General features: G+C 40.7%; 2 protein-coding genes across 3 annotated transcripts in view; one reads left to right on the top strand and one right to left on the bottom strand.

Moving 5' to 3' along the window:
- Positions 1–672: 672 nt before the first annotated feature.
- On the bottom strand, positions 673–9,388 carry zgc:77880 (zf-DHHC domain-containing protein). The gene is made up of 9 exons (XM_017436825.3): positions 9,163–9,388; positions 8,223–8,311; positions 8,016–8,089; positions 6,898–7,010; positions 6,764–6,825; positions 5,694–5,814; positions 5,538–5,610; positions 4,843–5,005; positions 673–4,765 (listed from the first exon to the last, which is right to left on the bottom strand). The coding sequence occupies exons 1-9, from the start codon at positions 9,285–9,287 to the stop codon at positions 4,674–4,676; spliced, it is 912 nt and encodes a 303-aa protein (XP_017292314.1). The 5' UTR covers positions 9,288–9,388; the 3' UTR covers positions 673–4,673.
- Positions 9,389–9,606: 218 nt separating this feature from the next.
- stk26 (serine/threonine protein kinase 26) overlaps positions 9,607–24,096 on the top strand; it is a 26,655-nt gene continuing 12,165 nt past the window's right edge. The window contains exon 1 of one of the 2 annotated variants that reach the window (XM_017436831.3): positions 9,607–9,923. In XM_017436831.3, the coding sequence (XP_017292320.1) occupies positions 9,903–9,923 (21 nt within the window). In that variant the 5' untranslated portion in view covers positions 9,607–9,902. The remainder of the gene's footprint in view (positions 9,924–24,096) is intronic. The other variant, XM_017436832.3, reaches the window with a different exon arrangement.

Genomic DNA, 24,096 nt, shown 5'->3' with positions numbered 1-24,096 from the left:
ATCACAACATACTGTAGAGATAAGTTATCTTTTACAGTCTATTTAATATTTCATAGAGTAATAATTCTCTGAGTGGTTATAATTCTGCAGAAATCAGATGTAAATGCAGCAGTCGCCCCCTGCTGGTCATTAGATAGAATTCAGAAAAACAACAATTAATTCAATTTGTTCCCAAACAGATTAATAGATAAAGACACTTCCTGTCTGGGTGGTAGATGTTTGTTTTAGGTGATCAATTAAAGCAAATAACATGTTGAGCTAAAAATACCAGCTCTGAAATCTTTTAGGACCAACTTTTATTGGCCTGTGTTTCCTCTTAGTGTTCATGTTGTTTCTGTTTGTGACGCTGCAGTCATTAACGAAACCTTATCTTTAATAAAAACAGCTCAAAGATCCAACATTTTTACAGGATGCTCTTTCTTTGACTTGTCAATAACAGGTACAGAGCCTCAGCATGAGAATTTTATTTAGAATTAGTTTTTTGTGCAAAATAAAGAGATTTAAGTTGGAAAAAGCAACCAAACATGGCCTCAGCCATGAGGATTTCAATGGTGACTTGAAATTTACACGATAAGTCTCTTTTGGTTCTGTTTGCCCCGTTCAGTCCAGCGGATTAACGAGGTTTCTGCAACGTCCTGTAAACCAACAACAGAAAGAGCCAGATCAGTTTAAAAGGCATCGGTTTTTTATTTTAACGAACCAGAGCAGCATGTCAAGAAGAAGAATACGAGATCGCAACATGAGACGAAACGAACGTCATTCCGTCGTAAACGTGTTCATCATGAAACCACGACATTAAAACTTGTAAATGTTCGAGCCAACCAGTGTAAAACAACACTCACATACTTTTACAGTTTAAGCTGGACTTTTCCCAGAGATGATTTCATTGGTTTGGTGTTTGTTGGATTTCTTCTTTCAGCTTGTAGTAAAAAGGAGACAAAAGAGCTGAAATGATTCGCATTGAGCCGGACGTTGGTTGTGTTTTAACTGGCGGCTGACATTTAGTTTCAGGCCTTTTCTGTTTGTACACACATTCCTTCCTGCTGTCAAATCGCAGCGAACGGAGAGCGCTTGTCCTGCTTCGGCGAACAATTAATGGTTCACAGGAAACCGAAACAATCAAACAAAACAAAAACAGATCAACTGCAATAATCAGTGGAGTCGACCAAGGAAACCAGCACCCTGATAAATACACACACATCTGGACAAAAACATAATTAGTTTGAAATGTTTTTACTTTTAAAGGAATGTTTTATCCCGACTGAAACACTGGATCATAGTTTGAACCAAACAAATACAATCCAAAAAGATTAAACCTCTTATGGTTTTACTAAAAACATTTCAAACGTTGATTCTTTCCGCTCAGACGGTGATAAGACTCTGTAACTTTCCCTTCTTGAGCATTGCACATTAACAGTAAAAAACAGGAACCTTTGTATGTTCACAGAGAAACAAACCCGGGTCGGGATTTCAGCTCGGCGTGGAGAGAAGTTAGGAGAAACATTCAGAAATCCGTCCTCACTTCGGTTCAGTCGTTTACTTTTTGCTTCGTCTCCTTCGGACGGTTAAAAACGACACAAACTGACAGAAATAAGGCAGATTTTAGTCTCTACATATTTGTGCGTCCACACTGCAAACACGTCGGCTGCTTTAAGGAGGAAACCGAACTGCTGTGACCGCTGACAGGTTTACAGCTGCCAATCTGAGGAAATGTTCAATTACATGTTGCCTTTAGATGAAAGTTAAGGTCGGGTCACAGCTGAGTTCAGCAACAAACTAAAACCTAAATGTCCAATAAATAAATAAATAAAACAGCTATTTGATGTTTCATTCAATGAATAAGGAGCCCTTTAGGTGTAAAAAAGAGAAAGAAAAGTTTAAAAAAATGAGTTTTCTTTCTGTATTTCTCAGCTTTTATAATCTTTAATCAGCTTCTGAGTCATTTACATTTTTTAAAACTATCTTACATCAACAACAGATTTGACCTAAAATAGAGAACGGTGATCCGAGCCTGAAGGAAATACGTCTGGGTTGGTAATCGGGAAGATTTTTTGGGTGTTTTTGGTGATGAAATCCATCCTGGTTTTCTGCTTTCTGTTTAACAAAATACTGAAATACTGAATACTTGAATTCAGCCCCTAAAATTCCAATGAAACTCAAAATTATGACGGCTTGAAAGCAAAGAAAATGTGACAGGATCCTAATTTTTTATTGCCACAAACGTCTATTTTTTTTCTCCAAAAGGGTCATTTCCTCACACCCTAATTTACTAAATACAATCAAAACTAAGGTAAGCAGCTGCAGATTACAGATTAGATCTTTTAAACTCTTAGTGATGAAATGTTCACACCCAAGAATTTGTGCAAAAATCGTCATAAATATGTTAAAACTGATCAGATGCATCTGTTGTTGGAAAAAGGCAACATGCAGCATCTGACATCTCCACATTTCTCATAACTTCTTTCCCATTTTTTTTATTTAATCCAATTTAAAATGAATAAATATAAATGATTTAGTAAATATATATATAAAAATGTTTGATTATGATGTTAAAAGTCCTGTGATTGGAGGAAAGCGGATTCTTAGGTTGTGATTACAGCAGTCGAGGACGTGTTTACAGAAAAGCACTTGTGTTCAGCCCAGGTTGGTCACACAGTTCAAAATAACTTTATATACAAAATCAGAACAAAACAACAACAAAAAACACACACCGGGGATGAAGTTGCCTCTGTGTATTTAACCTTTAACCTTTAATGTCTATCCCTGCTACATTTAAGAACTTTGGAGGTTAAAATAAATTTTTCTTTACTCCAAAATAAATTTGAACTTCTACAAAAACAGGAAAATGATCCAATATTCAAAATAAATAAAGCGTTTACGAAGAGAACGAGTCAAACTATAAAAAAATAAAACAAAAACTACAGTAAAATGTTGCACCAGTAACAGTGTTTCATGATTTTTATTTATGATAATAACCTTCCAGTGACGTGACTTTTGTGTAACAGCTGCATAAAAAAATAACGTAAACATAAAACAGCAAAACGTAAACTCACACGAGATTTAACTAACAGTTAGTCATAAAAAGGATTTATTGGTTTTCTTTTAATGGTATAAAAAAAAGCATAAATGTTTCCCTTTCTGGTACTTATTTAATTTTCTTAATAAAAAGTGCGTCTGGTTTAAATACTGGTCGTTAGCAGCAGGCGGAGAGACTAAAAATGTAAAAGTCAAACAGTAAACAGACCAGGAATGTTTGTTTAATATCTAAAACAGGTCATTAAGAAATCTAATAAAAGGTAGTTATTGACTCGGGAATGTTCTTATTGTTACTGAAACAGCTAAAGTTTGTTCACAGCAAGAGAACAAATCGAAGTAAACGAGCCCTCGGCTTTGTTTCAAGAAGTATTTTCACAGGAAAGAGACGCAACCAGGCTTCCGTACAAAGGCAACTTCACCCCCTCACATAGCAGGAGAGTTAAAACCGTTAAATCGTTACAAACAATAAATAAATTAGAAACAGTCCCTTCACTGAGATAGAACAGTTAATGAAAATGTACTTTGTGTGCAAACGTCAGAAAGCGTTACTTCCATCTAAAAAGGTAAAAACAATGATTCCCCTTCAGGCTGTTTATCTTCTATTGCACCGGTTTGTCTTCAGCAGGATTTAATTAGTGATTAATCAAAGATAATTCAGCTTATTGTAGTTTAATTAAACACTAGCAGGCAGCTGCAGATAATTAGAATCATGCAAGCTGGATTTTGTTTTTATAACAAAGCATTCAGGTGTTTTGCTTCTTGATTTTATCAACAATTTGGTTTTATTAACGTCCTTCCATCATAAAGTAAAATAGACAGCAGAGGGCGCTGTGGAGCACGTGTTAATGCATGAACGCAGATTAAATTAGTGGTTTATAATCCCGAAGGTGCTTTGAATTGAAGAACTGACTGGATGCATCAAAGTTCCTCCTGCTCAACATAAACATGACAGTTTGACAGAAATAAGCACCTCTGTCATGTTTACTGCACTAATCTTTGAGGACACGAGTTATTCTGTCTAAAAACAAACTGGTAGCTGTTTGCTTTAGCCGGGAGCGTGTCAGGATGTGTATTTAAGTATGTAGTTTCAGAACAAATTTAAAGAAAAATGAACATAATTCCCTCGTAAAGATTAAAAACTGGAGTCTGTTCGGGTGTTTGGAGGTTTGCTGCCTGAATTAAAACTAATAATATAGCAGATAAACATAAAAGCTGCTGAATTAAGCCTTTAAATTAAATTATGTTTGTATAGTTCTTACAAATACCTGCATATTGTTCTTCATTCCTAGCATCTAGAAGGTTCTGTATCAGACCCCAGCTGTTTGAAACGACTATTAGGATAAAACTTATCAGTCAAACTGCAGTATCCACAAAAACCCTGCCAGAAATATGAAATAGTCGAGGACTGCTGGTAGTAGGTCTACAGATCAGTGCGTTGTTCTCGTAGCAGGAGAAGTCAGTAAAAAGGTTTTCATGAGTCTGAAGCTGAACTTCGTTTGGACCTGGAGGGTAAAACACGCTCTGCCTTCATCCTCCTTCCTCTTCACCTCTCAGGTCAGTTTTTAGGCAGTGAAGTCCCTTCCACACACACACACACACACACACACACATTGTTGGTTAAGCTCACAGGCTGCAGATCAGACATCGTAGTCGGGCAGAGCGGAGTAGATGATGCCTCCGACCGACGGCGGGCTGGAGTGGAGGGGCAGCAGCCAGCAGAGGACCGAACCTGAACGAGCAGAGAGGCGTGAAAACGGGCCGGTTGGGCTCAGAGCTGAGACATCCGGGACACAAACACAAACCCACCTCTTCCAAAGACCTCCCGCAGCAGAGCCAGCTTCGGCTTCCGGGTGTGTGGCAGGTGATGGGGCTGCTGCTGCGAGGAGGAGGACGAGGCGCTCCTGTCCTTGATCATCAGCCTGTTCTTCATCTGTTCGATGGGAGTCTCGTCTGTGATGATGGACACCAGCTGAGGAAAGACGCCGAGGCTGTTTTAAAACGCTTTTCTTCCTCAGTTTTTTCTTAAAATCCAACAAAAGGCCATCACAACACAACAATCAGACCAATTATTCAGTGAAAGATTCGACACATCGGGACAAAACCAGGATCAAATCTAATAATTTAATATCATTGAAATATTTCTGAATAATTAAGGAGACGTTAGAAAAGCTAAGTTAAATTCTGAATAATAAAACAACACAGATTACTGTTTCAAAACTTGATATCGACTCTAAAGATTCCTCAACGGGATTTTTGTTACCCGGGAGAGAAAAACGATGAAACAGGCAAAAAATCTAAAAGATGAATGAAGAAGTCTCCCAGCAAAAAACAACATTTATTTAAACCCAAAGACCAAATGATTAAATCCTTTAAGATGAATCCATTCCTTGAGTTTAAAAAAAGCCTGATCAGCTCATGAAGCTGAAGGGAGACCCAAACTTCAGGCACCAGATTTGCTGAATTTCTTTAATAAAAACATGTTTAGAGGTAAAAATTCCTACCTGGTCGTAGAAGATGACCATAACAAACACTCCGAACAGCACCGACTCCACCAGGAGGATGATGTAATGAGCTCTGAGACACAAACACAAACAGCTCACAGGGACAGAAAGGGAAACAGATTAAAGGCAGGCTCCGTGTATTTGCTCTGAACTCACACGATCAGATGTTTGCTGGGCGACTCCTCTCCTTCCTTCTCTGCGTCTCCCTCCCTCTCGTTCCGTATCCGCCACACCCACGCCCACACCACCAGCACCATGGAGTACAGGCTGGCCATCCCTGCAGAAACAGCAGCGCAGGCAGGGTTGGAGTCCCGGACTTTCAGCTCTTTTTAAAGGGTTAATGACACGACGTCAGCAGCTGTGGCTGTGAGCTTTAAACTGATCTGAGGAGAGTCACAGCTGGGAGGACGAATCATTAATGTTGTTTAACCCCCAAACCTTCTGTTTTTATGCTCCAAGCAGACAGGCAGGTTAGAGACACCCAGACCCAGTGGCTCTTCCTGGGATAAAGCTCCACCTCTCTTCATATACAGCTTATTTTATGTCGAACAAAACCCACGTCACTGCTCACACACCCAGCTGAGTAAACTGAGGCCACATCCCGTGGATTTCTTTATTCTGAGTTATATTTAAGTCTTTAGATATAATCCAGCAGAGTACACCCTTCAAAGGTCATCCGTCCATCACAGGAGCCTTTTGTTAACATAAAATACTTTACTTTTTGTCTTCTTTTTGTGTCTTTCACATTTTTCTTTCCTAGATGTTGAGTTGGTCATGACAAAGTGAGGGAGGCGTTGTCAAGACAAGAACGACTCTCAGAAGTCCTTCAGATCCCTAATTATCCCTCCAGGACCTGAACAAATCTGCTTTAGAGAAATGTTTGACTAAAGAGAAGACATGTCAGAGTCTAAGAGTTGCTGGATGCTGAAAAGTTAAAGCCGTTTATCTTTACTGTGTTTCTGCAGCACACTTCAGAAACAGGGAAGGTTGTTTCATCTGATCGTCTCAGAACGCAGAAACGCTTTGAGGAACTGGTTTAAGTTCTCCTCACTGCGGTATTCATAGTTCCACTGATTTCTGTTGCTTCAATGGGTTTTTTTAAATAAGGAACTGTGTGTAAAACTCTGCAGAGGTGATGAGCGACTCGTCATCTCTTTGTGTTTTACTTCTGGGTCTGTCTCTCTTTGCAAGGCAAAGCACAGCAGGTGCACGGAGTCCTTCCTCACCGGTGTAGAAGAGAAACTGGATGAAATACTTCTGGTTCAGCTCCCCGACACAGTTGTTGATCCTAAAACACGGGAAAAGCAGGATGAGAAGATGTTAAATAAATAAAAAGAGGAGAGCTCGGGGTTGTTCTCACCAGGGACAGTGGTGGTCCATGCGGCGTATACACCTCTGACACACCCGGCAGTGATGCGCTCTGGGAGGTCTGTAGGTTTCACAGCGACTGCAAACCGTCCAGCCCTCACAGCCCTGAAGTCAGAGACATTTCCTTTCATTCAGGTTTATCAAATCAAGGCTCAAAACATGAATGTTCAACATACTCAGACCTGTGACATTTTATCTTCTAGTTTTATCTTATTTTAAAAGTTCAGTCCCTCCCTTCCCTGCTGATTACTCATTGCCACCACCTGTGCTGCTCTCTATTTAAACACCTGCTCTTCAAGTGTTTCCCAGCTTTTGGACCCTGCCTGTCCTCGACCTCTCTTTCAGCTTGCCCGTACCTGTCTGTGAGTAGTTTTTGATCTGCTGTTGCTGAACCTTGCCTGACTAATTAAGCTGACTGGGTTCTGAATCTCCGCTGCCTGAGAGACCTTCTGCGTATGACCCTGGACGTCCTACGGACCACAGATTATTGGATGGTGGATCCAAGAGGCTCTGCTTTCAGGGAACTTCCCCAGGACCTCAAGGCCCCTCACTCAGCCCTGCAGCAGCTGGACTCTTGGCTCCACAGAAACCCTGAGCTTTGGTAACCTCCCACAGTTTTTGTTTTCTGGCTTTCATCCTGTCAGGACTCACCCCTGTTTTTGTGTCTCAGGACTAAGCTGGGCCACTCCAGACTTTTAATACACATTTATCACTTTATCCTTGTCTTGGCTGTGTGTTGGGTTCTGGCTCTTTTTTTTTTTTTCCTCCAAACGTTACACTTGAAGCACTTTGGTTAACCTAGTTGTGATTGTAAGGGCTACACAAACAAATTTTTATCCGATCCAGATTGTCTTCGTTAGAAGTCAGTCTCTCTTTTCTGTTGAGCTCTTAATCACATGATGTCAGCCATCAGCTCCGGCAGGCGTACAGAGAACCTCTGAGATAAACCCACGTCACCGCTGATAATGATACAGTTCAAGGAGAAGCTTTAATCTCCTCCTCTGTTCGGTGACATCACTCTCAAGCTGAGGTCATAAATAAACTGAAGTAGTTTCTGTTCCTCTCAGCAGTGAGACGATGGTAAGAAAAGGGTTTGAAGAGGAAACTGACCCGATCATTCATCCGAGACGACTGGGAGCGCAGATCTGAGAAATCTATAGCCGTGTCTGGCAGAGGCACCATACCTGAAACACAAACAGATTCATGAAAAAAAACAAGAACCGCCTGTGCAGAAAGATGCTCTATTTTTCAGTTTTCCTACTTTTCTGCAACCTTGGTGCTACTTTACCGTAAACCTGGTTTTAAAGCTTTCCTGACCTGGATCAGAGAAGACGGCTTTGGAGTGACAGGCCAGCAGCAGCAGCAGGATCAGGTTGAACAACGACCCGTGGAGAGAACACCAAACGCTGCCGGAGGAAAAAATAAACAGCTACAGCATCAAAAACACCGACTCCCTTCTCTTCAGGGTTTAACTTAAAGTTTCATTAAAATACATTTTGAGCTTCAAACAAGTCATGTAGTGAAATATTTTAGCTATCCAAAACCTGAACATGATCTGATTACAGATTTATACACATTAAAATACAAATTTTTTGTGATTAACATGCAACCTGCAGAAAAAAGGAAAACTACTTGGATCATAAAATGTCAACAAACACAAATAACTACATTAAAACGAACTTTTATAGGGGGAAAAAACAGTTTTCAAAAATGATCACATTTAACACAAACACATGAGTTACGTGAATCAAACTGTTTCATTTATCAGCTATTATACAATTATCATTAGTCTGAAGTTATCAGTTATAACAAACAACAGATAAATATGATATGAGTTAGTGTTAATATCATTACTAACATAGTAATAAAAATCAAAATGCGAAACTCTGACAGTTTAGAGAAGCCTTATAATAAAAATCTTTTGTTAAATTCTTCTCTGAAGGAAGATATTTTAATGTTAATAGCTTTAAGAAGTAAACACCAGCATCAAAACAGCACCTGAACGCCTCAGATGTAAACTAAATTAACCGGATATGTTATTTTTGAATCATTTATGACAAAGCTGACACAAATATCAACCCTAAAATCCCAGGAAACACTCGGTTTTTGTGAGAAAATTGTCTTTCGTGGAGGAGAAGCGAGGCGCTGTCAGACCTGTTACTGTTAGCCGTCAAATGAATGGAGGAAACGAACAGAAACAGACGCCATGTCGCCTCTTTTAACGGTTTCAGCGGCTTTAAAACTTAAAACTACTAACCTGCCCGAGTAGGCGGGGATGAGGACATACTGTATGACCACGTAGTCCGCGTAAAAGACGCTGAAATAAGTTAAAATCAGGCAAATTATCCCGCAAGGATCGCGCCTACAGCGCAGCGACGCCATCTTCTCCCGGGCCCCGCCCCCTTTTGACAGTTTTTCCGGTGACGTCAGTTAAAAACAAGGAAAAACCCCGAAGGCGCATTCAGGGATCGTCGGAAACGGCGCCGTTATTTTAAAAGTAGCCGTTAGCGAAACTCGAAACGGATTTTTTTTTTTTTTAATTATGACAACAGAATTTTTCAAAACGTAACGACTGTTTAGCAGCTAATGACGAAGTTCTAAACATCTTAGCTAAATAGATAGATAGCTAGACAGACACTTGGTGGCAGTAGACCTCCTCCCGTGGACAGTTTCAATCTGTCGCTCCTCCCTTGAAGTCTGCAGCGCGTCATCCTCGTCTGTTTGCTCTCAACAATTTTTTTTCTTGCTGCAGACTTTCTGTCATAGTTCGACTTTATAGTTCGTCCGCCTCATTCTGCTGCAAACGAACCCGTCTCTTAGTCGGAAACATTTCCTCGCTTCGAAGCCGAACCTGTTTTTTTATTTATTTATTTCGTTGTCTTTCTTTTAAAGGGAGTTTTTGCGAGGAAGCGCGTAGAGGAGACATAGATAGATAGAAGAAAGGAGTCAAAGAAGGAGAAAACAGGAACCTGGAGGAGGAAAAAGGTCGAAGTCACCATGGAAGTTCCTGGTATGCAGGTAAGTGGAAAGGTGGACGCTGTAGTTTGTTTCTGGTAGTTTTTTTAGGGGGTAAATGAAGCAGTTAGGCAACAAGGAAGGAGGGATTGTGCAACCACAGGCCGTTTCCGATGAGCCTTCACCTGAAGACAAAACCTTCAGAAAAGCCGTCCTGTCTCCACACCCAGGCAGAGAAAGGCTCCCCTACAAATTGTACCTTTTATATTAAAGAGTTGGGCTGCAAAAGTTCACTTTGAATCCTTGAATCCTCCTTATATCCACTTGTTGAGGGACTGTTTTCTCAATATTGACATTATTGTTGAATCTTTTAGTTTTTGTGTTCATTAGGACGCCCTCATTGTCACTTTGGGCTTTAACATTTAGCTTTTAAAGTGTTTTAAAGTCCAGAGAAACGACCTAAATATGCCTATAAGGACCAATATTATTTACAAATTGAGCTGACTGGTAGATTTTTATTGTTTGTCAACCTTAAAAGTCATTTTATTGTGATTCTGATGCTCTAGATTGAGATTAAATTAAATTAATTCTTGTTTCATCCTTTAAAATAGCATTATACTCACATAATATTATATAATAACTATTCCAGATCTAAATATTTTGACTAATCATTAGATGTCCATTCATATTGTGGCTTAGTATTTAATAATGTTCATAATATTATGATTTATCGTGGAATTTTTCTTGCCTAAATTTAGCTAACATGATTTTAAAGTGTTTATGTCAATTCAGGCATCCTATAATAGGTCAACACAGTTCATTGTGTAATTTTTGGTGTTAGTTTGGTTGCTGGTTACGTTGTACGTTTGCCACTTCCTACTTTTGCAGTTTTAGTCACTTCCATGCAGACTTCTGCGGCTTATAAAGGAGCCATTTTCCACGGGACTCTTTGTGTCTGTCATGGGTGTCTTTGAGCACGTCTTGTGGTCTTTTCTGGTTAGAATTTGGGTAAGATTAGGCCAGAATCACTGGGTAAGAGCGATACAATTAAAGACTTGTTGGAAAACAAGATGAAGAGGGTCGGGGATCCGATCGATATTTGTTTGGATGAGGGTAGGAGTTAGGGCTGGGATACCTGGGCAAGGATAAACAGATACACAATGCAGGTAGACCTCATGATTAACTAGTACCAAATGGTAGATGTTGAATACCAGATGGTAACTACTGAGTACAGACAGAAACCGCAAAGTACAAAATGAAAACCTTGAAGTACCAAATGGTAGCTGCGGAGTGGCAAAGTATAAAATAACCGGGAACATCTGTATCTCTATAATCATGGCTTTGGTTTGGCTTTGTGAGTCAGAGCTTTAAATATTTAAAGGTTTTCTTTAATGTAGTTTTTTTTTTACGTACATAATGGGCTCTAACTTCTAATTCAGTTTGGGTGTGCTTTGGCACTATCAGTGTATCTTAAAGTGTTTTTATTGCAAACATATTCTCTAGAGCAGCGGTTCCCAAACTTTCCAGTTTCCGACCCATAAAATAACAGTGACAAAGGTGTGTGACCCCATCTGTCGGCTGTTTTAACATCCAAAAATGCTAATGACTCTAATAAATAAGGACATAATGACAATACAAACAGTCTTAACATTCGTTATGCTATTTTTTAAATCAATTTATGGACTTGTATTTCAAGTTTTTGTAACAATTATGGTGCAAACACAGCATAAAAACAATAAAAAGTTTTTTATTGTAAGTTGATGTCTGGAGATTATCTAAGGACCCTTACTTGGTGTTGATGGACCCACACTGGGGTCCTGACCCCCAACTTTGGGAATCATTGCTCCAGAGTGTGTCTGGTTGAGGTTTTTTCTTGTACCTTTGTTATATTTTAAACCGTACGGTGATATTCCTGCAGAAATTTTTTCCACGATGGTCTTTATCTACATATTTGTGATATCTTGTCCTCACATTTAGATGACCTAATGGTACCTTTTTAATATTTTTGTTTTGTTTCCAAAGTGACTTGAGAGTGTATTTAAAGCTCAGCCCCTTTATCTGCTAAATGATATGGGTTAAAGATAACACAGTAGGTGTGTCTGAGCTCAGTAATCCAGTTTGTGTCCATATGCTTCCATGTCTTTATTGGACTTCCTGGGATTTTATTGTGCCGTATCTCGACATAGCTTCCAAGAATGAGTCATAAAATGTAGTTTAGGTCATGCAATGATTATTGGAGGTATTTCAGCGGTTATGCAGTTCGTCAATGAGAGCTATACAAGCGCTTCCATTGGCCTCCTGTTTGGCCGGCTTTGAGGCGTGTCTACCTGTGGGACCAGCTCGCTCTGCCTGTTCTGTTTGTCCCAGGTGGGTGGGTCGGCTGCGCTGTCACAGGCTGGTTAAGTCAACACACACCTGACGCCCGGCAGCAGCTGCTGCAGCGCCGCGGCTGACACAGACGGCTGTTTTTTATTCTTTGTTTACTGCCAAGAACTCCAGTCGAGCGTAAGGAAGTGTGTAGTCTGCACAGGGACCGCTCGATGAAGTCACAAAAATATGATGCAGTATTTTCATTGGAACGCTTTTAAGCACAAATATGAACTTTTTTATTCCTTCATAAATACTGTCAGGATGTTTTTATCTTTTCAACTTAAATAATTATAAAGGTAAAACACAACAGATGTGTTTGTCTCAGTGACTTGAAGTTAATGTTTCAAAGGCAGCTGTTTCCTGACCAATTTGTCAAGTCATTAGAGAAGCTGATATGTCCAAATTGTTAAACGTCTGCACGTTTTGTTTTTGGTTTTTCTGCTGCCTCAGAAATTCATAAATGCAGATCTAACAAGTCTGCCTGCGTTTATTTTTGCACGTATGACTTTATTAAGCTGCTGTTTTGTGTTCTGAGACTTACGTAGGTGTGTTGTTGTTGTTAGTTTTTTTTACGTGTAAATGTGCGGGGAAAATGGCACAAGTTGTGAAAAGTGTAAGTCTTGTGACATACGTTGTATGACGTGCTGCGTTCATGATGAGTTCCTGGTATCTATAATAGATATGTTTTGTGTTGACGGGTGGGAAAGTAGCAGCATATTATTGTTGAGGAATGGGGTACGTTATGTAGCCACGATGTAACCGTCTTGTTGTTTCCGTCTGTGTATCTTTATTTATTTTTTCCTTATATCTGGCTTTGCCGCAGTGTTTTTCTGGTGTCCATCACCATCTTTTTGTTGCATCTCTTCCATGAGTCGGAGACGGTCAAACGGTCTTCTGTCTCCGTGGTGTCCCCCACCGTCTTCTGGGTTGTCTTCTGTTGCTTCTGCTCCGTTGTTGTCTTCAAGTAAAGTTCGAACCAAGTGTCCTCCAGGTTCATGTTCATGGAACTAATGACAGGTAGAAAACGTTGGTCTTATGAAGGTACACAACCGGTACCAAAACAACTCGGTGTGGAAGTTTTTGGTGCTTTTACCATGCCAACAACCAAAACAAATGTTGTATTTACACGGTACCCAAGAGTCAGATGAGGGTATAAAGTCTTATTTATCTGTTCAGAGTTGCTCACATTACTTCATTTATTTGTTTAGTTTTGTCATTTTCTGCCTGTATTGTTGTAATCTTTAAGTTTAGGTTTTACTTTGGGGTTCTGCTGAACCATGTTAGCAGTAAGCTCTAAAAAAGTTACATAATATTATTTTTCATGCTGTGGATTGTATCCGAAACGCTCCATTTTAGTTCCTGTTTCTTTAAGGCACCCCCCCCTCGCTCTGATTGGTGGTTATAATAAAATTAAGGAATAATGGAGGCAGAGGCAATTGCTTATTTTATGGTTTTATCGAACGAGCTGGTTGTTCAAGCAGCTTAAAGAAATGATTTTAAAAGAGAAGTATTAAAGAACCTGGACGACAGGTCAGGTGTTTGAGGTCGTTCAGGATCTTCTGTGAGGGACAGTGGGGCCAATCCTGGTCCCGGAGGATCACCATCCTGCAGGTTTTAGATCAGTGGTGTCCAATCCTGGTCCTGGAGGACCACCATCCTGCAGGTTTTAGATCAGCGGTGTCCAGTCCTGGTCCTGGAGGATCACCATCCTGCAGGTTTTAGATCAGTGGTGTCCAATCCTGGTCCCGGAGGATCACCATCCTGCAGGTTTTAGATCAGTGGTGTCCAATCCTGGTCCCGGAGGACCACCATCCTGCAGGTTTTAGATGTTTCTCTGCTGTTACACCTGATTTGAATGAATGAAGGACTAACAGGCTTCTGCTAAAGAGCAGGGAAACATCTAAAACCTGCAGGATGGTGATCTAGGATTGGACACCACCGATGAGGGAGATTAAATTCAGCTTTAATGGATGTTGGGTGTTTGTAAATGTTCAGTTTTTACATGAATAGAAAGATCTAGCATGAGATAAAAGGTTGAAGAAAATAAAGAGACTGAAAAGCTCATGTTTGTCAATAATGAGCAAAACTTTGCTTTTTGCTAAAACGTGAACAATATTCAGCTGACCTCTTTGTTGTTTATTTCCCATGACTGATGCTGTACAGCGGCTTTCACTTCCTTTTTCTGAAAGAGATCACATGAATCAGGAGGAATAGCTTGTTGCAATGTCTAAACTGTGACTTTGTTGCATAAGTTTCCCATCTGAGTCTGTTACTCAGAACACAATCAGTTATAAATATAATTATTATTGGACTCTTATTGAGCCACAGGTCTTAGTTTGAGCTCTTCCAGTTGTTCCAACATTGTGTTTTAAAACTTAATCTGGTAATTTATGTGCTAAAGTTAAAATTAATCTTAAAAAAGAGAATGCACTCATGTACAAGTAGGTGAATTTTGCAAACTACGTCTTAAATTTACTCCAGTAATGACAAAGATGTTGCACATAAATACGGACGATGAGTCACTGCTTCCTGTTACCGTGCAAAAACCAAAACATTGTGGAAATGCTCTCTGCCGTCGAGCAGCGCATGTGGTAACATCATCAATCTGCCAAGTCAAAACCCCTCATGTTGACTCAAAAATGTCACAAACCTGATGTTGTGATGCCGGAGCTGCTTCCAGGACGCATGTTTTCAGTGGTTGGTTCAGCTGATTTAGGCCGTGTGATCGGGTTGTTTTTACGGTTTTAACGTTGGCGACGTGCTGACTGGAAACACCGAGGATGGCTGCCCTTCTTCAGGTATTTTTATCAATGTGAAACGGTTTACAGAGGCTCTGGTGACGGTTTCAGTTTCTGACTTTTAGAGATATTTGACTCTCACTGAGTTACGTCCTGATCGGTTTTCTCTTCCTTTGATGTTGGGCATTAGCTAACATAAAGGAACTGGGTCATGAAGGGATTTGTTGAGTCAGAAACAGCTTCTTTTTGTTGATTCTGGACAATAATTTGCCTCGTATCTGAGAATCATATTTAAATAATACAAGCGTTTCTTTGTTTTATTTTTTAAAGTAATCCCTTGTATTAAAATACACGTTTTATTTCACATGAGTCTTCATTTAAAACAACAAAAGAAAATGCTCCTTGGTTGGGGCAGATGCTTAAAGTAGGCTGCTGGTCTCTGATTTGTCCTGAAGTAGGGGTTTGGGTTAATAATCTACACTCACAGGACACTTTTTTTTAGATCCATCTGTTCAGACGCTTGTTAACACAAATATCTAATCAGCCAATCACATGGCAGCAACTCAGAGGCTCTTTAGGCGTCCAGACGCAGTGAAGACGACTTGCTGAAGTCCAAACCGGACATCAGCAAGGTTGTTGTTGGTTGTTGTTGTTGCTGGTCTGCTTGGACTTTCACATGAAAACATCTCTGAGGTTTACAGAAACTCATCAGGCTTTTTTATCATCAAATGTTGGTGAGTCTGTGTGAACCGTAGCCTCAGGAGTGGTCCGGTGTGGTCTTCTGCTGCTGAAGTCCATCTGCTTCCAGGTTGTTCTGCAGAACGTGGTTGGACCAAAGTTGGCTTTCTGTCGTCTCCAACCTGTCTGCCCTCTGGCATTAACAAGTCCTCACGAATGCCACTCTCTGTTTTGGACCGTTCTCTTTACACCAGAGATGGTTGTGTGTGAAACTCCCAGCAGATCAGCAGTTTCTGAAATCCTCAGAACAACGATGCTACATTTAAAGTCACTTAAATCCTCTTTCTTCTTTGTTCTGATGTTCGGTTTGAACTTCAGCAAGTCGTCCTCAGGCCTAAAGGTGTTGAGCTGCTGCCATCTGATTGGCTGATTAGTTGTTTGCGTTAACAGGAAGTTGAAACCGGTGCAGCTAATAAAGCGGGAGGTGGGTGTATTTTTCGGTGCAGGGCATTGGCTGACACGGACGGTCCTGAATCGGTTTATTAAATGTCTAAAATTGATTTTGTTGAGAGATTCAGCAGAATAGTTGCTGTGCAGGTTGTCCTTGTAGAGTTGCTGTAGTTGTGGTAGGAAAGTCTTTTTCACCTTTTCTTCTCTGAACTGGAAGAATGTGAGTAACAGCCGACATTATCATAACACGACTGTCTTAGAAAAGGTTTAATTTGTGCTTAGACTTCAGTAGTCTGCTCAGGTCAGGCCTGGCTGCTGCTGATTATTAAAAAAATGGACTAATTCATCAGCTGACAGATCAGTCAGTCTGCCTCCACTGATTTATTTGTAAGAAACTGACTCCTGATATTGACAGGATGTGATCATTGATGGTTTTTATTTGAAATGATGGACCTGTCTGTAGCGATGGGTTAAACTACAACAGGCTCAGTAAAGCAAAGTTCAGTTTGTTTCATGTGTTTGGTGAGCAGTAATGGTAAAACTCATACTTTCATTGCAGATGGAAGATTGTGGCATTTCCTTTGCATGTTAAGATTTAAAACTCTGCAGAGAAACGGAGGTGGAAACTTGTCCTCTCTTTGGTCCTTTCTCTCTTGACGCTCACTCCCCCACAATGATCTGGACTTGATGTTCTGACCCGTCTTGATAAAGAAAACATGACTTCCTGTGTAACTCCAGCAGGGGTTCGGCTCTTCAGTTTCAGCCGAGCTTTCCCGCGCTCCTGCCCTGAACCCTGTCGTCGTAGCGCAGCCTCCGGTTCTGCTGGGGATCGGTCCAGTGTGCGTGCCGACTGTTTGAGATGTGGCAGGAAAAGCCGAGAGGCCGGCTGCAGGCGCGCCAACAGAGCCGGACCCCATCAAACACCAGGGAGGGTTCGCTTCTTCTTCTTCTTCTCCCGCTCCTTGTAATTTCCGTAGCTGGAGCCGTTTTAATCATCATGTGCGTAATCACAGGCTCCACCAAGCTGAAACCTGAAAGGGAGCAGTGTGTTTAGAGTTTCTGGGTGAGAAATTATCAGCAGCCTGCAGCCGCTGCCTGTAAGTTTAGATTGTAGGGGGTGAGTCAGTTTTTCTGTGGTCTGAATCATGCAGCAATAAAGCATTTTCAGATCTCTCTCCTCGTGCTCTGGCTTGTTTATGTTCACATTTTCCAAAGGCTCATAATGTGCAAACTGAAACCACATGACGGCACAAAGGGCTCCTGTTTTGGATGGAGTTTGACCGTTTCAAACAGTAAGTCAGGAAACGACACGGTGTTGTAGTTTTAGCTTCCCGTACAGACTTCAGTGTTGAAAACGCACAACTGCCCCTAAGAACCAGGAGCTAAAGGACATAAATCACTGAACGGTAATGTAAGAAATCCAAGTTTCGATGATGGATACCAATGGTCGAATGTCATCTTCCGAATTATGAATGTTTGCTTTTTTCTGCATTTCTTATGTGCATCAAAAATTTAAAATATTTGGCAGGAAAGTCAATAATTTTACTCATTTACAGCGGGTCATAAACACAACAAATGACAGTTGTTAAAAGTTTTAGTTTAAATATAAACTCAAAACTACATACTCCTTTCCTTGAGTTTTAATTTTTGATCCTTTCTTTGCGTATTTATCAGTTATTTTCCAGCTTTCTTGTCCACTGACTCTTAACACGAAAGCAAATAAAATGCATTTCCAAAGCCAATTAATTGTTTCTGTAATGCTTATTCACCCTGACGTCTTTTGTTAGAGTAAAGTGCCGCTGAGGAAATATTTATATAAAGCACTGAGCTCAGTGTTTACACGAAGACAAATTATTTCCTGAATCAACAAAATATTTTGTTTGGGAAAGTCTCTCCTGAATGACTCGACATACATCTTTGTGTCATGGTTTGGAGCTGGGTAAGACGTGCAGGAAGTGTAAAAGAGTAGTGAGATTTTCACACGATGCAGCTCCACAACGGCCATATTTGAGAATGCTGTGTTTGGGTTTCCTCTTTTAGCAGCTGTGACCTTTGACATCTAACACACACAGCTTTTTGTGGCGGTATTTGAACATCACTTGTTGGGGAAAACGTGGATTTTTCTCGCTCAAAGAGTTTCCACAGCCCTGTCCAAGCTTCCTCCCCCCGTGTGTCTGATGGACCGGGCAGAGTTCACCGACCTCCAAAAACCAACTCTGCTCCTCTCTTTGGTGTTTTTGTTCAGCTTTGACCCGAATCTTCTTCTTATCGTGCTTCAGTTTTAAGACCGCGGCGTCTTGTCACCGGGACAGTCTGCTGCGATAGGCTGACCTTAAAGAGGTTCCTCCTGCTGCTGTCACTGAAACCCTTAAGACTCCGTTCACACCTGGCTTCAACATCTGTCCTGAGCAATCAGATTGGATTCAGATCGCTCTGAATACAGGTGTGAACGGCCTCTGTGTGCATGGAAAACGTTCTCACCTTCAGATGTGATCTGGACTCCTTTTTTCCACATACGTTTGGTAGTCCGAACACGATCCGTCCCGAGCCGAGCTGTAGGACCTCCTACTGAACGGATGTGACCCCACATAAGCAGCAGTTATTACCTGGTTAATAAAAAAAACAAAAGAAGAACTCTGCTTCGGCTCATTAAAGATAAATAAACAGCTGTCTTTGGAATTATTCTGAAGATAAACCTAAGAGTTTTTACGAACCGTTTATCAGAATCCTCAATAAAATTGTCAGTTTTGTCAGGTTTTTATCAATCAGAGTAGGAGTTTCTCTTTAGCTCGTTGGTTCTGGTTGATTTTAGAGCTGTTTGGACCCACTGTGGCCACTGTACGATATTTTTGGACACAGGACAACAGTCTGATTATAAGAATATCTTTGTGTTTTAGCTCAGGCGCTTTTGTTGCTGAGGACAGTTTGGTCAAAGTGTTGGAGCTGCTTTCCTCCTGGTTTGAAATAGTCTTTTATAAAATCTCTACTAATAGCACCATCATATTTAACTATCTGACCACATTATGAACTTAGACGTTTGTAAGAATATTCGTCTCCATCCAATTTGTTGGTTCAGTGTTGAAAATCTAAAACGGCAAAGCAGACCAGATGTCAGTTTCTGCTTTGGTCTGGGTCAGATTGTTGAAAAATCGTGAACACGCCTTGGAAGGCTGTTGATGGAACAGGGTGGGCGATGTTGGCCTTTATTACCAACCAACCATCAGGGAAACACAGCTGAGAAAAGTCTGGAGAAAAGTCTCCGTGTGTGAGGAGCTGCCAAGAGGTCGGAAAGTAACACAGACCAGAGTTAAAGAACTCCAAAGTCATCCTGCAGGTGAATGTCAGCATCTTGGGTTTGATTTGTGTCGAGTAAGACGCACCGAGCATTCTTTTTGGCTGACTGTACTTTAGGTGTTCAAAGTGGGAGGTAGTATTCGCCTGTACTTTGGAGCCAAGTGACATACTAACTCTGACATGCCCTAATTGTTTTTATGTTGTGACGTGTAAACGGATCTGACAAAGAGATAGGTGCAACAGGTTCAGAGAAGAACAACTGGTTATTCCTTATGGTACTTTAGTTTTGTCACGTTCGAGGTTGGGAAGGTAGACTTCGAAGTGACCTACAAGTATTGGTTCAGTCTCAGGAGGATGTGGTTTAAGGTTTGTTTCTGTGTTTTGTTGTTTTTTTGTGGATCCTTGTCCTAGTTTGGGGTTTGTAAACGCCGAGGCACATTTTCTGGCAGGGCCTTTTCTGCGTTTCGCTGCGTGTTTTAAGGAGTCCTGTCATTCCTTTGACATGTCCCCTGGAGCTCTGCCAAATGATTCAGCTTTTACTCATCAGACCAGAGAATGTCTTTCCTGGTGCTGACATAGTTTCAAACCATCACTGTCGTCCAGCTGCCCTGCCTTAAACGCCGGATTGACGCCGTTTTGCTAAAGTCTACGGCTGCTGTACCCACACAGCCACGAGGTACGTTTCAGTCTGGTCCCCGAGGATCCCCCGAGTCCAATTACATGTACTCCGAACATCTGCAACTGCTCGGACCAGGACCGCCAACGACCGTGCACCTGGATTACGCTCCTATTCAGAAAAATCAAAGCGGACAGCAAAGACGAGAACAAAAACGTCAGTGCTCACCATTATCCGCTGCTCCACAGTGCTTATCTGGCAGAATGCAGAGGCTGTCGGCATGCTTATGCAGGACAAACGCTGGCGCAGCTGACCCAAAATCTAGTCTGAATAAATTTGTACGGTCCAGTTTGGACTCAGAAACTCAGAAGCCGTGTTTGCTTGCCTTTAAATGAATCGCGGTGTTCGTGTTCGCCTCCCCGACCAAAGACCTGTTGGTTTAGTTCCTCCCATGGACTGGACAATGAGCTCCGAGAGCCGCTTTTAGTTTGAAGTGTTCTCCATTTCAGGCCGTGGAACAGCTGAGAACACTTAAAGGCTGACCTGCGTTTGCCTTTACCCTGGTCTGTTCTTCACTAGAGTTTTGTTTTCGAGGTCTACAGACAGTAAAACCATTATTGTGGGCTAAATGAAGTCCATATAAATTCCTGATCTGCTTCCTTTTAAAGTTAAAGCTGTTAGTTATTAGCAGATCACTATCACCGTGAGTAACACAACCTCAACTTGTTTGAGAAATGCTATTTGCTTAAACGTGAAGCAACTCCTTTAATCTGCTAACCGGATCAATTTGCATTTGAATATTTTGTCTGTCTCTTGAGGATAAAATGAAAATTAACCAGGGCTGCAGTGAAACATTAACCACTGGCAGGTTTAAAGTTTCTGCTGGGCTCAGGCTTACAGAAATGGTTGATCTGCACAAACAAAGCTGAGCATATGGTCGGTACTGACTGAGTGAGCATTGAATATTTAACTTCCTGCTCTCGGCTGACTGCTGCTGTTGTCAGCAGAGGGGCATAAAGGTCAAAGTATTACTTTGTCTTCACTGTTTATATATCTTAGTTCTAAAGACCTTTTATTTCCCAAAGCAGAGGGATTTTAATTAGTCGAAAATTTCACATAAACCTGAAAAGATCCTGTAAAAACTAACATGAGCTCATTGTTTACATTGATTTAATTTATTTCCTTGTAGGTTTACTTATTAAATATTAGGTCACAGCTAAGTAAAGAGCAATAATTCAATATTTGCTTTATCTCCGGATGTATCCGGGGCGAGTCTCATATGTGTTATAATAATTAGCACTTGATCAGTCGTTAAAAGTGTGACAATCGACACATAAAACCTTCATTCTGACACATTTTTTCCAGCTACTTTTCATTGATTGACCCAAAATATTTTGTAAACATTTGCCTGGAAGAGTCCTTGTTTTCCTGCAAAATCTGATTTTATTCACAATAAATGGGGATTTTCTTCCTCCTCGAGTTTGTTTCGATCCGTCGTTGTTGTGGCACCAACGCCGTTCGGACATTTATCTGCCGAGGCTTCTGATTGGTCGATGCTGGGGTCGTTTTCCAGGCGGTGGATGACAGATTAATGTCCAAGAAAATGTTTTTACTGGAAGATGACTTCCTTAAGCTTTACTGCTTTGGGACAAAGTTCCTTGTTGTGGTTAAATTAATTTTCCATCTGATTTTTCTTCCAAAACGCCAAAAATGTTCACAAATTGTCCTCAAAAACTGCTGATTTTGGACTCTTCAAACACCCTTCTTATTCCAAATGCCAGGAAAATACATTTCTGATGTTCTAAAGCAGGGGTGTCCAATCCTGGTCCTCAGGGCCACCATCCTACATGTTTTCCTTGTTCCTCTGCTCCAACACACCTGATTCATGGTTAAATCACCTCTTCTTGTTCGGCAGGAGCCTGTTAATCACCCATTGATTCAATCAGGTGTGTTGGAGCAGAGGAAGAAGTAAAACCTGCAGGATGGTGGCCCTGAGGACCAGGATTGGACACCCCTGTTCTAAAGTTTAACTTTTAGAACCTCACCCAGTGGATGTTCAGCTCCATACTTTTTCTAAATAACCTTTGAACCCCCTGGATGAGGGACTTTTTCTTCAGCATGTTGTGTATTTAATCAGTGAAACTATCAAAACTTGTGGGAAGAAATCAAAACACCGTCAGCGTTGGAGTCGTGGTTCATTTATCCTTAAAACCTGTAGAGAACTGAAGGAAACCACCCTCCTCGGGGATCTTTACGCACTTTTCTTCTAAAGCTAAAAATACACAAAGTATTTTCAACAATTTGACTTTTATTGAACTCTCGTCCTCATGAGAATCGAAACAAAGACCGGTTTTATTTGAATAAAAATCCTGCTCGGTGCCGTTGGAGCTTCAGGGACGTTAAATCCTCGTTTTATCACATTATTACCTCATAACTGGTATCTGAACAGCCTGTTCCAACACATCCTTATTGGCTCGAGGTGAATTATGAAACAGGCAATTGCATTTTATTCTGGATGACTCAAACTCGGAGCCAAAAATAGAAAAGTAGACATTTAATTTATTTATTTTTTACCTTTGTCAAAAAGCGTGTCACACTCCGGCTCCATGTGTTTATTTAATCGACGTTTCTCTCAATAATTATTGTTTGGTGACGTGAAATTTAGTTTATTTACACTGAGGCAGTTGTTTTGTGTTTATTTTCAGTTCACAAGGTCATTTTAGCCGAGAGCGTCCCGTGATGTGTTGTGAAAGTCCGAATCTCTCGACTTTCTCATCGTTTTGTCCTCGGCGTCTCTGAGCTGGAAGTCTCAGCCGACAGTCAGCGCTCTGTTTGCTCTCAGGGCGTGGCGGCGTTGTGGCTTCTGAGTGCGTTCTTTTTTTAGCTCACAGGAAACGGGCAGCATCACAGGAATATCGTACGCGTCTGCGAGGGTGCTTATTAAACTTTCTTTCTCCGAGGACAAAGTGTGTCCCTGTGTCTGTGTTAACGACTCGAGAACGAGTTTCCAGTCAACCCAGAGGCTGCATCTGTTGAAATAACCTCCTTAAAATGTGCTGTACTTTCAAAATAAAATGTGTTGTCTTAGGAGAGTTTGCAACCTTTCCCTTTGTCTATTTCACTCCACAAAGGTTTAGAAAAACTTCTTCAAGGAGACAAATATTCAGTTTGTAATCTGCAAACTTCAGAATATCTTCTTTTTTTAACCCCTTCAGTATATTTGGTAATGTTCACTAAAGATTGTATGATAGTCTGCCACGACACGAGCAGATGAGAAAAATCACCCTCTTCAAATTTACAGATATATCCACCCTTGGCTTTAGTTTAGTAATTACCTAGTTAATTAATAAAAAGAAAAACTAAACCTCTTAAAGCAGGGGTGCCAAAATGAAAAATTTGGTCCTAGCCAAGAGCCAATCACGATCAATATTTATTAAAGATTACATAAATTAACCTTAGTTTTAGATGCATTATGTCAAATCATTCATATAGAAATATCAATGACCTTTTCCCAGTTACAGATTATACAGAATTTAGAGCAAACAGACTTTAATGAACACAGACAAACAGATCAAACTTCAAAAAGCTCATCATTAGCTGTCATTTCTTACGCCTCACTCAGCTTTTAAATGAATCTTTTAACATTAAAACAGACAAAAACCTGATCAGACAGAAATTAAAACTATATATTGTTGGCTTCTAAGTCACTGTCAGAGAAAACTTCAGTTTTTTTAAGCAAAAAAGAATCAGAGACTCGATCTGAACCAGACTGGAGGGCCGGATGAAATGTTACAGAGGGCCGGATCTGGCCCGTGGGCCTTGAGTTTGACACGTGTGTCTTAAAGGGATAGTTTAGTCTTTTTGAGTCCTGTGGAGAAGTAAAAACAATAATTAACCTCTAAGGTAGTGCTGGGCTATAACGATACATACCGTGGGGACGATAGAAAAGTGTCTATCGTGATATATTTTCTTCTGTCGTTTCTATCGTAATTGTATCAATGATTCATGTAAATATTTCATAACGTAGGCTACGACGAATGTATTAGTGTTGTCATTTTGCATAAATTCAGTTTATATAAGTGATAAATAA

This window comes from Kryptolebias marmoratus, linkage group LG7, assembly GCF_001649575.2.
Source record: "Kryptolebias marmoratus isolate JLee-2015 linkage group LG7, ASM164957v2, whole genome shotgun sequence".
In the NCBI taxonomy this organism is placed as follows: Eukaryota; Metazoa; Chordata; class Actinopteri; order Cyprinodontiformes; family Rivulidae; genus Kryptolebias; species Kryptolebias marmoratus.
This window is presented reverse-complemented; position numbering and strand designations above follow the sequence as displayed.